We start from the raw sequence: 17,516 nt of genomic DNA, 5'->3' as shown, positions 1-17,516 counted from the left end.
CCTTCTCCCTCTCCCTCTCTTCTCTCTCTCTTCTGTGTTACAAGAAACACCAGCTTTGCTGAGAGACAGGCCAGGGCTCTGACCTTGGCTTTTCCCACTGAGTCTCTGCATAACCCTAAGCATCTTGCTTCTCTGAGCCCCTCCCTGGTTAAGTCCATGAAAAGGAGCCATTGTAAGGAACAAACTTGTGGTGCAAATTGGTCCAGTACCCAGGGCTAAGACCCAAACAATAAGTGATGTTCATGAGAACCCCTACCCAACCTTCACTCTGTTCCCTGGACTTTTCTTACTTTTCCACCTCATCCTTACCTTGTCTGGCCAAGAGGCTACCATTCTCCCATTTGACAGATGAGGAAACCAAGGCCTAAGGATAAGGCTGACTTAACAGGCATACGGCCTATAGAATTACATGGAGTCCAAGCTTGGAAGGGCCTTGAATTTTGTTTAATATTCTGCTGTCACAATTTTGCAATTATCAATAATTTTTTTTTAAAGAGAGGGGTGAGAGAGACAGAGAGAGACAGAGAGAATTTTTAATATTTATTTTTTAGTTTTTGGTGGATATAACATCTTTGTTTGTATGTGGTGCTGAGGATTGAACCCGGGCTGCACGCATGCCAGGCGAGCATGCCACCGCTTGAGCCACATCTCCAGCCCTTCAATAATTTTTGAAAAAGAGTATCCACATTTTCATTTTGTCCTATGTCCCACAAATTATATAGCTGGTTCTGCTTGTAGGGGAAGTAGAGTGGAGGTTTTCCTAGGCCTGGACCAGGCTTCCTATTTCTCAGAGCTGCCTCCTTGGGGGCCTGCATTCTGGCCTGATTGAGAGCCAGAGCCACCAGGCTGCAGTCAGCATCCGAGCCCTGGCCCCTGCCTGGAAATCTGAGGAGCTCAGTTCCTGGCCTGCAGGCTGCTGTAGCAATCCAGGGAGCAAGGAAGGCTAGGCTGCTGGAGCCAGCCTAGCCCTGTGTAACTGGAGCCACCAGTGTGGGTCCCAATAGCTTGGTCTAGCCATTTCTATGGGAACTCAGCAGGGCCTTCCTTCCCACAGGGTGCCATTCCAGGGCCAGGAGACTCACTACAGGCTCACTGCATGATTTTGGACTTTTACTTCACCCTCCTTAGCCTCAGTTTCCCTAAAATTAATATGAGAATGATAACACTCATCTCATGGGCGAAGGAGGGGGCTGCCTTAACCATGACTAGCACAAAGAATGTGATCACAAAATGGAGTCCTTCCTCCTTCACTCACAACAGATACTCATGGAGGCTGACAATGTGACAGTGCAGGCTGACAGTGCAGGGTACTGGGCATTTATCTGTGTGCAGGAAGGACCCAGGCCCAACCCTCAAACATGTTCTCAATAAAGGAGGAGACAGGCACTGAGAGAGACAGCAGTGTGGCAAGTGGCAGGGCACCTGAGCTAGATCTTAGAGGAGCTATGGCTGGAAGCCAGGAGGAGGTCAAGAGCCGAGAGGGGATGTTGCAGGAAGAGGGAGCAGTAAGTACCAGGCAGGAGGTGAGCAAGGGCTATGCTCTTTAGCCCAGCTGGCAGAAGGCAAAGCACAGAGGTGGGGCCCATAGTGCCAGTCTGGAGCTGGGCTTTGTCTTGAGGATGTCAGAGTCTCCAAGCAGTGTGAGGCAAGAATGGCGGTGAGGAGTGGCAGAGACACCCCCTTAGTCTGCAACAGGATTAGAACCTGGGCCAGGCAAGGACTCCATCCCAGTATGCAGTTGCAGAAATTTCTCTCAAGGGAGGTGAGAGAAGTGTAGAGAGGGAAGATGAGAAGGCCCCGGGTGAGCCAAGTGCCTCCACAGGGCTGGAGAGGCAGGAAGCCTCCTAATGCATGGTGGGAGCGGGGAGCCATGCTCTGCTCTGCCCCTCCTGACCCACTGCTGCTAATGGAGCCCTCCCCTGTGCCCCCATGGCTCCATTACCCACCTCGTGGGGACTATTACTGTGCCTGGGCCTTCACCATTAGGCTGCTTGGTTCCAGAGAGACTCTCTTGTTGCTATTCTACCCCTTTAGAAGGCACTTGCTGTGTGACTCACTGGGCCTCAATTTCCTGGTTGGATCAATGGTTCTAAATTCTTTTAGCCATAGAATCATCTATGTATTTTCAACAAATTACCAGGAAATGCAAATAAGTAAAAATACAAAGCACAAATGCATAAGTTGAAGTGGAATGGGAGGGTCCCAGACAGCCCCGGTAAGGCGGACTTTGCTGTGGAATGTGAAGCCCATTGGACTTGATGACTTCCAAAACTGCATGAAGGAAGTGCCTGGCAAAGTGTCAGGGGATCTCGACCCCCAGCTCTTCTTGGAAAGAATACAAATCCTTGAATTTGGTGGCTCAGGATAATGGGCAAAACCCTGGAAAAGAACTTTTAGACAGGCCAGCAAATAAGGTTATTATTAACACTCCATTTTACAGAAGAGGAGACTGAGGCTCAGAGAGAAGTCATAGGAGAAGTGAGGCCAGACAGGAATCTGAACCAGAGGAGGTGGGGTTCAAGGACAGGGCTCTTTACTATATCACCTGATGAGCAGGTCAGGTGTCAAAAGTCTCAGGGATGTAGTTCCTTTGGCTGTAGAGTAGGGGATTTGGACCACAGCAGAGGATGCATAGCCCTGGACTGAGTACTTTGTGTTGTGTCTGCTAAAGCTGAGGCTGGGCTTAGGCCTTCATCTTGATATCAAAGGGGAAACAGCTGTGACAATAGTTTTGTTGTTGTTGTTTTGTTTTGTTTTGTTCTGTTTGGGTACTGGGGATTGAACTCAGAGACACTCGACCACTAAGTCACATCCCCAGCCCTATTTTGTATTTCATTTAGACACAGGGTCTCACTGAGTTGCTTAGCACCTCACTTTTGCTGAGGCTGGCTTTGAGCTCACTGTCATCTTGCCTCAGCCTCCTGAACTGCTGGGATTACAGGTGTGCACCACCACACCTGGCACAATAGAAGTTTTGACAGCTTGAAAGGGAGAAGAGGGAGAGGGGATTGGAAGAGATTACAGTGCCCAAAAGGACTTACCCACACTGGGACCCTAAGGCCTCGGCCCCACAAGTTGGGGATGTGGGAATAGCTAGGCCTCTGGAAACTGCATGGATCAGCCTGGAAAACAGGCGGAGGAGGAAGGACAAGAGGCCTTTGTGTCTCCCAAGCAAATCCCAGGGGACTGCAGATGCTTCTTAGCCACAGAGCCTTGTATGTCCTCCCTGCTCTTACTCCTGCAGGGATGCAGCCAGCATTCTTTGGGGCCCCTACTGGGCTTGGCATCTAGGCCCCTGTCAGCTGACCTGCAGCCCAGTCAGGCCCCAGGACCCTGGGCAAACTCCTTGGCCACAGGAAGAAGCCTGTTTTGCACTTGTCCAGCCACTGGACCATCCAAAGAGCCAATAGATGGAGAGTGGTAGGTGGGAGGATGAGTGGGATGGCTCCCTTTCACAGCAAAGAGGCCCTGAGAGGGACTGGAACAGTGGCTGAAAGTCCCTGAGTCAGTACCAGAACCTACACTCCTGACTTCTAAACCAGAAATGAGGCGGGGTAGGGAGGCTCTCCTTCATTCATGCTTACACACACAGCACCTCCCAGGACCTTTAGGATAGCAGTAGGGAGAAGGGCCACCTGGTCCCTGCACTCCTGAGCTCAGACTGGAGAGGGACAGAAACACGGTCTATGACTACATAAGTCCATCAGCGTGGGGTTGAGGGCAGAGAAGGGAATTAAAGCAGTTAAAGGTGAGAGACCAAAAAGAATGAGGAATCTGGTGACCTGCTGGTGGAATGAAGGAAGGGGAAGGAGAGCACAGGGACAGGGCCTCCCTTCACTGCTAAGGGCTGGAGAGAGAGGCAGAGACCTGAGTGTTCCCTGGGCTTTCCCGTCTCAGCGTGGTGACCTGAGTTGGTCCCATCAAGAACAGGTGCTGGGGCAGGAACAGGATAGAGGCGGCGAATCGTCGCAAAGGTCCCTCAGTAGGTAATGACAGGAGCCAGGCCAGCTTGCAAACCTAGTAAAACTTTGGCGTCTCTCAGTATCTTTTCTCACAAGCTCCCTGCGCTCCCTGCTCCTCTCAGTGAGTCTGACGGCTTCTCCCTTCTGCCGGGCCAGGTCGTAGGACCGTCGGTCGCCTCCTGCGCTTCCTGCGCAGCACCCTAGGCGGGTGCGCTGACCCCACGACTGTGGGGCTGGGCGGCGTCCCCAGAGTGGTGACGGGTGGCGAGGTGGCGAGGTATCTACTCGGGCGTGTGGGGGCGGTGCCGGGGTCTGTCCAGAGTCCGCTCCGCCCCAGGGGCCAGGCCGCAGGGTAGGGAGCGAGGTGGGGCGGGGCGGGGGCCGCGGCGCTCCCAGGCACGTGGGACCCTGCGCAGCGGCAAGACGCCGGCACCGGCACCGGGAACAGCGGCCACAGCACCTGGGGCGGACGAATTCAGCGTGGAGGCAAGGGACAGGCCGCCTAGTGGGAGATCGGACCCTCGGAGAGGTTGGCGGGCGCTGCCCAGGGACGCTGCCGGGCGACTGGCGCGGGTGCGGACTCGGCGCTGGGCAAGGAATGGGCCGTGTGTGTGTCACTGCCCGACCAGGGCATGGTTCCGAGCCTGAGTGTGGCGCGTAACTGGACGGCGGGACGCCCCGTGAATCCGTGGTTGATCTTTGTCTTCGCTGGCGCGTAGATCTCAGTGAGTGTGGATAGCCACCGCGGACTAGGGTGTGTATGTCAGCCTGTTGGGAAAGTCTGTGTGTCAGTGAGTGCCCCTGGGGAAAGAGTATCTGAACTTCTGTGTGTGTGCGCTCTAAACTGTGTTCTTTGGTGTAGGAGCCCCTGGGGCAGTGGGACCGGCCAGAGACCAGGCAGTTCCCAAGACCTGCTGCACTCCTGTCCTCCCCCCAGGATCGCTCTGGGTGGCTCCCACCCACCCCAAACCTGGGCGTTGGTAAAACTGGGAAGGCAGTAGCACCGGTGGAGGAGGGCAGTGGTGAGGAAGAACAGTTAAGACTTTAATCTGTCAGCAGACTTTTAATCTGGCAGGTGGTGCTGTAGAAAGGGTCAGTCAGGAGAAAGGCAGTGCCCCCTCCCACTAGGACAGCCAGTGTCAGGCTTGCCCCCCCACCCCCCACCCCAGGGCGTCCAGCCCAAGTACCAGGTCCTGCTAGAAACTAGCTCTGCCAGTTTGGGATTCATGGAGATGGGGGATCTCTATTCCTCTCAGCATAGCATCGCAAGATTCCCTGGGTCCACAGTCTTGCTTTGGAGCTAGGCTAGAATATGATGAGCTTTTGAGGATCGGATTTGAACCCCAGGGAAGTCTCAGTTTTCTGTGGTGAGAATAGGAGAAAGGAGGTTCTTTGAGCAGCTACCCTCTAAAAGGACCAGTAAGGTCTTGCATGTGAGAGTGTGGGGTTAGGGGGTGAGGGAGAAGTCCTGGCACAAAAGGCCTGTCACTTTTTCTCCTCTCTGCCTGGGCTGTCCTGGGGCATAGACAGAGGATTAGGAAGCACTGGGCAACCCTCAGAAATGGCTGCTGAACTTGGCCTAAAGAGTGTGGCTGTGACCTCTCCATTCCTGTCCCCATCTTGCACAGGATGCACAGGGCCCAGTTCCCCCAAAGACAGCGAAGAGAACATGAGGTCATCACCAAGCTCTCATGAGCCCAACAAAAGCTTTGATTTCATGGCTGTAACCCATTATGTAATTGTGCCTCTCTAAGTATCAGTTTGCCGCCCATAAATTGGGAATGTTGATCCTTGCCTCTTTGAAGGAGATCAGACCTTTGAAGAGATTGGTGGGCACAGCCCAGGGACACTGCTGGTCCGACTAGCACTGGTGCAGACTCTGAGCTGGGCAAGGAGTGGGCTTAAAGGATTCTTAAGATAGAGGCCAGGAAAGGGCTTGTGTATGTGTGTGTGTGTGTGTGTGTGTGTGTGTGTTGTGGATTGAACCCAGGCCTTGTGCATGCTAAGGATGCACTTTACCACTGACCTACACTCCCAGCCCAGTAAAGGGTTTTGTCAACTCAATGCAGTGCATGGGGAGGAGCATGATACTCAAAGGTCTTTTGAAGAGCATAATAGAACACAGATGCAACTGCAAGGGATTATGTTGGTTATGGGAATTTAATTATTGTATGCCTTCCTCTCCCCATGACCCCCTCTACAAAGATAACTTGAGAGTAATAGTTTTTTTTAAAAAAAAACCCTCATTTTATCCTCTAATGGCCCTGTGAGAAAGAAATTATTATCTCCATGTTGCAGATGAGGAAATAAAGAGGTTTGGGGAGTATCTTCCCTGAGATCACAAAGCCCAGTGAAATCTGGGCCTCCTGCCTACCTGCCCCGTCCAAGACAGAAGCCCCATCAAGGCAAGGCAAGTCCTCTACCTTCAAAGCCGAAAGGAGTTTGAATCCTCTCCTGGGAACCTGTTTTCTTGGCTTACCCAGCTGCTGACAAGATGAGGCCAGCTCAGTTGTGCTCATAGGGCCAGGGGAGCCTTGCAGATCTGGTGAGGGGAGGGAGAGGTGACCCTGATGGAATCCTTCTTCTCCTCTAACTACATTCTGTAAGCCTTTTATCTCACACCTTCCTCTTGGGCTGCCCTTGGAATCTCAGGCCTGTTCTGTCCCTACCACTGGGTACTGATGGAGCAAAGCTGATGGAGGGAAGCTGCCTATGGGACTCTCCTTGACCTCTGTACCCATCCCTGAGAGAGGCCAGTTGCAGGTCGAGGCTGAGTCATCCCTGCTTTCTTACCCTGTCCCTATCACCTGGCACACAGAGGGTGTCCTTGAACAGAAGAGTTCTTATACTTCTTCATCACCCAGTCTCCTAGGCCTGAGTCATGTGTGTCCTGGGATAAATAGCAGGAGTCCCTAGTGGGAGGGTGAGCAACCCAGGCCCTTCTGGGTAGCTCTTGATCTTCCATCCTGGTACCCTGTCACTGTCACTGCAGTTCCTCAGAGAAGAGGTCTGTGCACTGGGGGCCTCCCTTAGACTTGTATTCCTATGGCTTCCTGGTGAATGTCCAACCCCCCAGCCCACTTTGTAGGAGGAAGACTTACCATGGTGGGTTGGGGTGCTGAGGAAGGATGCTCCCCATCTAGCAGGGAGTCCAGGGTCAAAGAACACTTCTTCTTACCATATTCTTGTATGTCTCCTCCCTCATCTCCCTCCCTCTAGAACCCCTAGTTCTGTCTACCTTACATGTGGCACCATCTTTGTCTCTGACCATCATGGTCTCTGACCATGACCGTCCCCTTTTAAGCCAGAATAATGGCCCAGCTTCTCAGCCTGGTCTTTGAGCTCTTTTATATGAGTTCCTTGGGCCCCCACACATTCCATGCCACCTAACGGTCCATGCCAGCCACACACAACCTGTGTTTCCTTAACAGGCTATACTCTTGCCCGCTGAGTCTCAGCACTTACATCCTCTGCCTTCTGTGTCCTCCCACCTCTAGGTCCACCTGACAAACTCCTAATCATCTACCAAGTGCCAGTTCTTCTGGGAAGTTCTCCCTGAGCACCTCTGGCTGGCTGGGAGTTCCTCTGGGCTCCATGGCCCCTTGATTGTGTCTTCATCACCCAGGTGGACTTGGTCCATGTCAGTGTCTCTTCCCTAGCCAGAATGGGCATTCCTTTAAGGGCCCTATAGAACATGACGTGAGGCTGAGTTCACAGGATCCCTGTAAAGCAGGGCACACAAGGGCACTGGTGCATGCTTGCTGGGACTTCATGGCTCCTGGGAATGTGACTTGTGATTACTCTGAGTGCAGACTCCTGTAGTTCTGAGGATCTCAAACCAAAGCCCATCAGAACCATAAGTAACAAGACTCAAGAAACAGCACTTACTCTGAGAACCAATGAACTTGGAATCCTGGAGCTGAGACCATCTCAGACACACAGCCTCGCATAGATCCCATTCTATGCTTTTGTCCCTTTTCCACTTGGGGTCTCCCATCTCCTTTCCTCCTAAGCTGGACCCTTCCTGCTCACCTTCAAACCTGATCATAGCTCCTCTTCCAGGAGCCTCACTGACTGTTCTGACCGTGACTTCTGCCCCTCCAGGGGCACTAGAGAGAGACTCAGTTGAGAAGTAGCATAGGCTCCTGGAATGCAGTGTCTCCACTATGATGGGCAGATGCAGCCTCCACACCAGGACAATTTGCCAGCACCATGGAATGCCCACCTGCCTCTTGTCTTACTTGTTTCTCATGAGCTATTCCATGGAGCAGTGATTCTCCCCATTTGACCATCACAGCCCAAAGCTCAGAAAGGAAGACTGACTTGACCAAGAATACACAGCATAGATGTTTCCAAGTTGGAGCCCAAACACAGGGTCTTGCCTCTTGAATCTGACTGGCAGAATTTTGGTGTGATGGATAGGAGAGGATCCCAGGGCATTGTGTTTCTGAACCTGTTCAGTTCAGGAGCTGGTTTCTATAGCCCTGTGCAGGGCAGTGCTGGGCCTGGGTGGGAGGGGTGGTTTGGTCCCAGCCTGGTTGAAGAAGGCTCTGCCTCTTTAGCATCTCAGCTTCCTGATCTATTCGCCTGGCTGATCTGAAACCCGCCCACTCACAAGCTCTGACCTCAGCCTCCGTGAGAGGTCCCCACACTCTGTGGGGGTTCCCAAGAAGGCAAGAGTTTCAAGAGAGGTTTACAGAGCTCAGGGGAGGCTTCCTACTGCACCATGGGTCACCTGGGTCATCTGGGTCACCCATCATCTGTGTCCCTAGGCCAGCTCCTCCTACTGTAACATGCCAGGCAAGGTTGAGGAGCCTGCTGAACATTGACCCCTTGGAGGACATTTGGAAGGGTACAGGGTGACTTCTTATCTCCTAATCCCATGCAGTCCAGCCTTGTCCTCCACTGTTCCCAAACTACAAGGATGATGAACAGTTCTTGTTGTCTTTGCCCTGGTTTCTGCTCACTCTCTTCCACTCTGTCTAACCACCTGACTCCTACTTATCTTGTAAAATGCAGGTAAGGGTCCTTGCCTCCAGGAAGCCTTCCCTAACCACCCTTTCTTCCCTGCTAGGGGAAGCTTCTATTCTTCTATCAAGAGGAGGTTGAGGATCTGGGACTGGGGCTCAATGGCAGAGCATTGCCTAGCATTGGGTTCAATCCTTAGCACCACATTAAAAAAAAAAATAATAAAGCAATTATTAAATTATTTTTTAAAAAAGGAAGTTGAGATTTGGATTTTGGAATTGCAAGACTTGTCCAAGACCCACAACTGGGAATGGCAGGATTTCCCATCTGCCTAGTACTCCCTCCTGCCCCCTTGACGCCATTCTAGGGCCAGGTCCTCTGTTTTCTCAGAGCATCCTGCCCCTGGCAGTGACTGACAGCAGGGGTCTTCAGAGTAGTGACAGGACATTCTCCCCTGCCAGGCTGGACAGGGTCCACCAGTCAGGCGGGTGGCACATTCCAGAGCCACCCTAGTGGAGGAACTGGAATGTCGTCTAACCACCCTGGAAATTCCGCAGCCAGCCTGGGAACTGCCTCTGTCCCTCCTCCTGGCTTTGGGCTCACTAGCCTAGGACCACAGAAAGACCCAGATTAGGGTAGGGACAGAGCCAGGTCAGGAAGTAGGCTTACCCCCCATAGGCTTGGCTTAGCTCTTTACTTCCTGGTGACCTTGGCCAAGACCTTGAATTACTCCTTTCTGATCTTAGTTTTTCTATGTGTGAGATGGGTGCAGTAACCATCTGGCCACTTCACACTAGGGAAGTACTAAGAGGAGGAAACGTCAGTTGGGCACTCCTCTGCTGGAGACCTGACCAGACAGAGCCATGGGGCTCAAAGGGGGGTGATCAGCTTCCTGTAGATAGGGCCTGGACCTTGCCAGATAGGAGGCCGTGGTCGGAGACACAGTTTCTGAAGTCAGATCAGAGTTTTCTGCCATTGCTAGCTTTGTAAACCGGCAGGAGGGGTATTATTTAGCCCTTCTAAGTCTCAGGATTAAATGAGAAGAGGTATATGAAGCTGTCTAACACAGAACTTGACAAAGACAGCACTTCACTTGTGTTACAATAGAGCTGTTAGAAGATAAAGAAGGCTGTTCCCAAGCAAGATATGCCATATGACTGCTTTTGCTGTGCTGAGACTAGAGGATGAGGGTGGAGTTTTCTGGAGGGATGGCAGGAACCACATCAGCCAGGTCCTTAAGTGCCAGGTTAAGGAGCTTAGACATTATCCTGAAGGACTTAGGAAGCCATGGAAGGATTTTGAGCTTCATAGCACATGGTCAGATTTGAGTTTTAGGAAACTCGTGTGATTGCAGCATCAAGTCTGGACAGAGGGTCATGGGTGGAGGCAAGGAGTCCTGTGAAGAGGCTGGTGGTGGTCTGGAAGAGAAGCACAGGGCTATAGGTGTGCACAAAACACACAGGGCTTATCTGGAGGACTCTCTTGCTTGACTGACAGGACTTGGTGAGTGATGGGCTTCCAGTGGGATGAGGAGAGCGAAGGTGAATCCTGAAAGGCTGATGGAGGCCCTTCTCAGAAACGGGGGAATGGCCTTGAAGAAGTGCTATGCTCCTCCGCTGACTGAGTGGAGGCATCTCCTCAAAAGGAGAGAGGTGTGTGCCTGGGAGGAGTGGGGTGAAGAGATGAAGCTCTTCATCTTGTCACTGGATTCTAGAACAGACAGGCAGTTAATAATCAGCCTGCTGGCCCATGTCACACAGTGCCCAGAGGCACTGCCCTTGGCTCCCTCCTGGCCCTACACCTGTAGCCACTCACCTCTCCACCTCCATTCTAGGGAAATGAAGCAGATGGGAAGAGATCTTTCCAGAAAGGCACATTCTTCTGCTGTGTCGTGTCTGAGGTCATGGGTGCTGGGACTTGCCCATACAGAGGAGTTCCTCCACTGCCAACCATCCCCTCCTGGAAGCCCGGGGTTTGGTGTGTATGAGGCTCCCAGGTGAGACAAGAAGGCCCAGGTTCTAATCTCAACTCTGTCCTTGATTTACCCTGAGGCCTTGGGACTGTTTCCTCCTCATCAAAAGCAAGTTTGGGGACTGGAGTTGCCGCTCAGTGGTAGAACACTTGCCTGGCATGTATGAGGCCCTGGATTTGATCCTCAGCACCACATATAAATAAATAAATATAAAAGATCCACTGACAACTAAAAAATATATGTATTTTTTAAAGTGGATTTGCACACCTCCAAGTATCTGTGTGTCTGTGCCTGTGTGTTCAGATGGACCGTATGTGTGTGTAACACCCATGAGAAATGCCTAGAGGCATGAGTGGGGAGGTGAGCTACTTAGAGACCCAGCTTAGGCAAAAATGTGCTGGCAGAAGTTCCACAGAGTATGTACTAGGCAAGGAGAGTATTGACCATTTCCTGTCTAAAGCACAAAACCCAGATGGAGGGAGGGGATGATGGAGGCCTGGCTCAGCCCTGCAGGACATGGAAAGAGGTCTTCCATCCTGTGAAAGGGGGTCCTTGGGAATGGGAAGAGGGCTGCAGACATGCTCCCTGGAGCGTGTGAGCTGGGGCTAGATAATGGGGTGTGTGTGGATGTGCATCCAGGATAAGCACGTCCGATCACTTCTCTGTCTTTTGGGGTCCAAATTTAGAACTGAGGAGGGAGCCCTAGGGATACTTGGCCTGGTTGGCTTCCCTTGTCAACTCTGTGTGTCTGCAGGAGCCCCTGCTGTAGCTGTCTGCCCTGAAAAATGCTGGAGGCTGGGTAAGGCCAGAGGCCGGGGAACCAGTTTATCCTGTTTGCCAGAAGAGCTCCCTGCGGCAGATCCAGGCCTGTGCATTCATGAGTGAGGAACCTGAGCAGCCTCTGAGCATCCTGAAGGTGAGAGCAGGGCCTGGTCAGGTACAGGTGTGTGAGGTGGGTCTGCTGGCTGGGAGGCTGGGCAGGTGCTGACATGTTGTCTAAGTGAATGAACTAAACCCGGATTAGACTGAGGGAATCCTAAGGCCACTGCCTTGCCCTGCTTCTTTGTTCCAGGGTGTGATGAATTCAGGCTTCGGTGTTGAGATTCAGCCCTTGGTGTTGAGATTAGTTTTTCTAATTCCTGGCACTGTGACCTTGAACAAACAGCTTAACTTCTATGGCAGTATCTACCAAGGGGTGGGAGTGGGGGATTCGTGAAGATACTTAATGGAAGCTGCTCAGCCTTGACTGGCTACAACAGAGCAAGAAGAATAGCAGAGGGGACTCCAGGATGGGAAACTATGAATCAGAGATGGGCCAGGTAAAAGCATGTGACTCACCTTAGACAGCTGACCCACCTGTAGGATGCCTTCCTGGCCTGTCCAGAGAAGGGCAAGGTCTTCTGGGCTCCTGCAGCTATTGAAGAAGGGATAGTCCAGGGGCAGAAGAAGGCCCTGGGCAGGGTGGGCTACCAGAAGGGCCACACTGACCCCTGACCACCAGAGAGAAATCTTTATGTATCACTGTCCTCCTATAGGCCCTATGAGGAGAGAGAGAAAGGAGAGGCACCTCCATCAATCTCAGCTCCTCAGGGCTCTCACAACCTGTTGTGTTTCTTTAACTCATTGGCTCATTCATTCTCTTTCCTGCAATAGCTGCTGTGATCAGGTCTCTTGCTGGGTCATAGGGACAGAAACCAGCCCTCAAGGAGCACCTAGCATGTATTGAGGTAGAGCTGGAAGGACCAATTAATTACTAACAAGACCTGAGGAACAGCCTGAGGAGGTGCCTGAGAGGGGCAGAGCTCTAGTCATGTGGTGACATTAGAAGAACCTGGAGCATTGGGTAGGATGGGTGCAGTGTGTGTGGGTTCTGGAAAGAATTTCTAGTCAGAAAGTACAGCATGAATAAAAGCAGGGAAGCCTGGGAGGGCCCTCAAACAGCTCACATCTCTTTCCAGAATGGGAGCTCCTCGGGGTTGGGCCAGCCAGAACTGGGCACAGTGGAGCCAATGAATGGTGAGAGGGATCAGTGACAAAGTCTGGTGGAACAGTCCCTACAGAGCTCAGGGTGAGGGTCCAGGGCAGCAGGGATCAGGAGAGGCAAAGGGGAGGCCTGAGGGAGAGGGCTGGGGACATAGCTATCTTCCTAAAGTAGGGACCGGAGGCTAGGAAGATGGTCTCACAGTTGGTGAGTCAGCCTGTGGAGGGAGAGGGTGGGAAAGGTCAGTCTGGACCAGGGCCACAGTGATGGAGTCGCCAGCTGGCCTGGAGGGTGGAGGCCAGGATGTCTTAAAGCAGGTGGAAGGGGCAGCTCCCTCCGTTCACTGGGAGACAGGGAAGTCTCCACCCCTCCTCTCAGTGTCAGAGATTCCACCATTAGTTTCCAGCAGGAAATTTGGTGCAGGGCAATGGGCTGTTGACTAGGAAGGGCTGCTGAGGGCCCTGACCCCGCCTCTGAGGGGAGACAAGGCGGTCAGCACTGGAGCAGGAGCAGAACAGCAACATGGGAAGGACCAGGGTGAGGAGGGAAGTTTGGAGGCTGTATTTCTCCAAGGCTGGGGATTTGACCCATGAGAGGGCTGAGGTTCAGGAGGGTCTTCCCACCAGGGGCTCCTGCGATGATTTCCATCCTGCCTTCTGGGACTTTGGTGGGCATATCTTTGCCTTTCGGACCAGGATATCTGTCCACTGCCTCCCAGCTGAGGGAGCTCTTACTGGTTATGGGGTGGGGTGGGGTGGGGTGGAAAGAGGAGGAAGGTGGCATCTGCCCTCCAGGCAAGTGGAGCTCAGACCCCACGGGTATGACCCACACCCACAAGGGACAGAGTAGGGGAATGTCAGGATTGTGATGGTATGTAAAGAGAAACTAGCTGTGCCCAGAAGAGGCTAGATTTGTTCCATGAAAAAAGTTCCATTCTCTATCCCTGTCTCTTCTCTGGACTCTTTAGGAAGGTCACTGTCCCATCTGGTAGCCCCACAGGCTGGGGATCAGGACTGCTGGGTATAGATGTAGAAAGTGCCAGAATATAGGAATACCTAAAAAATATGTTGAATGAGAAATGAATGGTTGAGGAAGGAAATATGTCAGCCTCCCCAGAGACTGGGCAGATGAACCTAAGGAAGCCCTGGGATGCCTCCAAAGGAGCTGGGCTGCCCTGGCCAGAGACCCCTGAGCAGGCAGAGGGCACTTGGTGTGCACTGGATCCATACAGCCTTGAAGGCCCCTTCCCAGGTACATGAAATTATCCCCCTCTGCAACCCTAGATCCTCATGTTCCAAGGCTCAGAATCCTAGGTTTCAAACTTTCTGATCTGGAGCTTGCAGAGCAGGAACAGCACTTTTTTTTTAAGACATATGGCCTTTGTCACATCCACTCAACTCTGTAAAAGGATGGATATTGTTGTGTTCCAATAAAGCTAAAACTCTACTTCCAAAAAAAAAAAAAAAGAACGGTGGGCTACAGGCCATTTGCCAACCTCTGTTGTGAGTTTTAGAATTACATGAGGCTGATATCCGTGGATCTGAAGCATTCTTGAGGTTTCAGGGTTTGGAGATTTGGAGTCCAGGGAGAGCTGCTAACCAGATAAGGGGGAAAAAAATGCCCTTGAACCTAGGCAAATCTTAACAAGGGAATCTGTGAGCCCTCTGTGTCCGTCCTGGCCCTGGTCAGGGGCGCGAGTCAGGCATTCCCACAGAGCCCATCCCTGACCCTGATGGCGGTCCTCTCAACCCTCCCTTCCTCGCAGGGTGATGGAGGTGGGCCTGGACCTCTGGAATGACACCATCAATGGCACCTGGGATGGGGATGAGCTGGGCTACAGGTGCCGCTTCAACGAGGACTTCAAATACGTGCTGCTGCCTGTGTCCTACGGCGTAGTGTGCGTGCTCGGGCTGTGTCTGAACGTCGTAGCGCTGTACATCTTCTTGTGCCGCCTCAAGACCTGGAACGCCTCCACCACGTACATGTTCCACCTGGCTGTGTCCGATGCTCTGTACGCGGCTTCCCTGCCGCTGCTGGTTTATTACTACGCCCGCGGCGATCACTGGCCCTTCAGCACGGTGCTCTGCAAGCTGGTGCGCTTTCTCTTCTACACCAACCTCTACTGCAGTATCCTCTTCCTCACCTGCATCAGCATTCACCGGTGCTTGGGGGTCCTGCGCCCTCTACGCTCCCTGCGCTGGGGCCGGGCCCGCTACGCCCGCCGGGTGGCAGCGCTGGTGTGGGTGTTGGTGCTGGCCTGCCAGGCACCCGTGCTCTACTTTGTCACCACCAGCGCACGTGGGAGCCGCATCACCTGCCATGACACCTCGGCCCCTGAGCTCTTTAGCCACTTTGTGGCCTATAGCTCGGTCATGCTAGGTGTGCTCTTCGCCGTGCCCTTTGCTACCATCCTGGTCTGTTACGTGCTCATGGCACGGCGGCTGCTTCAGCCAGCTTATGGGAGCACTGGAGGCCTACCGCGGGCCAAGCGCAAGTCGGTGCGCACCATTGCCCTGGTGCTGGCTGTCTTCGCCCTCTGCTTCCTGCCTTTCCACGTCACCCGCACCCTCTACTACTCCTTCCGCTCGCTTGACCTCAGCTGCCACACCCTCAATGCCATCAACATGGCATATAAGATTACCCGGCCGCTGGCCAGCGCCAACAGCTGCCTTGACCCTGTGCTCTACTTCCTGGCCGGGCAGAGGCTTGTCCGCTTTGCCCGAGATGCGAAGCCACCCACAGACCCCAACCCTACCACCCGGGCTCGGCGCAGGCTGGGCCTGCACAGGTCTGGCAGAACTGATGCCAAAAGGACAGATTTGTCAGCCAGCAGTGAGGACTCCAGGCGGACAGAGTCCACACCGGCTGGGAACGAGAACACTAAGGACATCCGGCTCTAGGACCTGACCCCTCAGGCCTGTGCAAGTTTATATGGGGGGAGCTGTAAGGGACCAGGGCTTGTTCAAATGGGACAGTGTACCCAGAAATTGACCATCTGTGACTGTCACTTGGCAGGCCCTCAGGATACTTTCCTTACGGTCCAGACAGTCAGCTGCCATCATTTGTATGTATGAGTTGGGTAGTAAGATTTCAAAACAGGCACATGTTTAGGGCCAATGCCACCTGACTCCCATGCAGATAGCTGGCTGATCCTGTCAAGGTATCTAGACTGGAATCCAGCCTGATCAAGTCAAATGGAGAAGGCCCTGAGAGGAAGGAGATGTACCAGGGCCAAACAGCAGTCTAGACCTGAGATAGCTACAGTGGGGCAGAGTCACAGGTTAATCAGAGGGCCCTGGTGAGGAGTCAGGGTCCAGCTCCCACAGCAGTCTGGGGTGGGACTAGGTGCTTAGTGGACTCAGCTTAGAGGAGTACTCCTAGCCCGAGAGATGAACATCTGGGAACTGATGTGATAAACCCATCTGGAGGCTCCCAGCCTACAGTTAGAGGCTGTAACTGAAACTAAAGATTATGCTGCTTGTTGAGCTGTGCTTTGTTGTTTGGTCAGAGGATGGGGATGCAGCCTGGGAGGGTTTCAACACCCCTTAAAAGCCTTTCTCCAGCCTGTTCTCTTCTGCCGTCTGCCTTCTCACTGGCTGCTTCAGGGGAGTTTCACATCAGGGATCCCTCTGTAGGTCTCAGGTACTCTCCCACTTTAAAGCCAGTTGGTTTCTGTGCCGAGAGTCAGATGGGGTTCCAGTCCTTGGAGTTCCCCAATTTAGGTAACAACCAGTCATATGCTGGTTATTGTTAAACCTTTTAAGTGGATCTCTGGCAGCAGGGAACCCCTTATTTGTAGCATTGCCAATGATACAAATATTCCTACCATGCATAATTTAAAATTACCAAAGCAATGGCAACCTCTTTGCAAAATTCCTGAAAATTTGACTGTTGACAGGTACAAGTTGCTCCAGCATACTTCGGGATGATGCTGAGTGGTTGGGGCTGTGGGCCAGCAGGTCAGGGAAGGCTGGAGTGGTGGGTGCTCGAGCTGTGGCTTCTGAGAAAGCAGTTCACTGAAACATCCCGGTACCAGACACATCCTAAGCAAAGATGTGCAGGTAGAGGGTGGGTGTGCAGGGACCATAGCAGGTTTGCAGGTGGCACTCAGGCTCAAGAGAGAGAAGGCCAGGGGCCAGATCACAAGGAGGCCGAGCCAGTCTTCCTGCTTTTTCCGACCACGAAGCTTCTTTTGCACTGGCTAAGTGAGAGAGAGAGAGAGTCACGTCTCTTCCCATCCAGGCCTTGGCCTTCTGGGAAAATCCCAGCTACCGCTGATGGTTGGTGTTCAAGCTGGGTTAACATAGGGGATGGGTCTCACTTGTGACGAGTATTGGGTCCACTCTGAGCTGATTTATGGAGCTCAACTAGCCAGGGCCAGGGCCAGGGAAGAACAACAGGCTTCACTCTTGACCTCCAGGACAGGAACTCAGTTGTCTCCCTCTAGGAGAACCCTTGCCCTGTGAGCCCACTCTGCCTAAGAGAAGGGCCCTTTTTCTCACCCCACCTCTACCTGCCTCCTACAGTATCTCCACCCTTTCCACTCTGCTTTGCCAAAGGCAGGGTGTCCCCAAGGGTTGCTCTGTTTATGTTTGTTGTTTTGAGAGTCTCGCTACATTGCCCAGGCTGGCCT

General features: G+C 52.9%; 1 protein-coding gene across 6 annotated transcripts; it reads left to right on the top strand.

Annotated features, from left to right (window-relative positions):
• Nucleotides 1-4,181: 4,181 nt before the first annotated feature.
• Nucleotides 4,182-16,858, top strand: P2ry2 (purinergic receptor P2Y2). 6 transcript variants are annotated; one of them, XM_076844000.2, is made up of 4 exons: nucleotides 4,370-4,687; nucleotides 10,765-10,926; nucleotides 11,657-11,818; nucleotides 14,649-16,858. In XM_076844000.2, exon 4 carries the CDS (start codon nucleotides 14,653-14,655, stop codon nucleotides 15,781-15,783), a length of 1,131 nt encoding a protein of 376 aa, XP_076700115.2. In that variant the 5' UTR covers nucleotides 4,370-4,687; nucleotides 10,765-10,926; nucleotides 11,657-11,818; nucleotides 14,649-14,652; the 3' UTR covers nucleotides 15,784-16,858. The 6 variants fall into 6 exon arrangements, with proteins under 6 accessions (XP_076700118.2, XP_076700115.2, XP_076700117.2 ...); XM_076844003.2 differs by lacking the exons at nucleotides 4,370-4,687; nucleotides 10,765-10,926 and adding an exon at nucleotides 4,182-4,239; XM_076844002.2 differs by lacking the exon at nucleotides 10,765-10,926 and having other exon boundaries at nucleotides 4,370-4,491.
• Nucleotides 16,859-17,516: the final 658 nt, after the last annotated feature.

The sequence above is a fragment of the Callospermophilus lateralis genome, chromosome 2, assembly GCF_048772815.1.
Source record: "Callospermophilus lateralis isolate mCalLat2 chromosome 2, mCalLat2.hap1, whole genome shotgun sequence".
NCBI lineage: Eukaryota > Metazoa > Chordata > Mammalia > Rodentia > Sciuridae > Callospermophilus > Callospermophilus lateralis.
The sequence above is the reverse complement of the archived record's forward strand: the minus strand, read 5'-3'. Positions and strand labels throughout refer to the sequence as shown.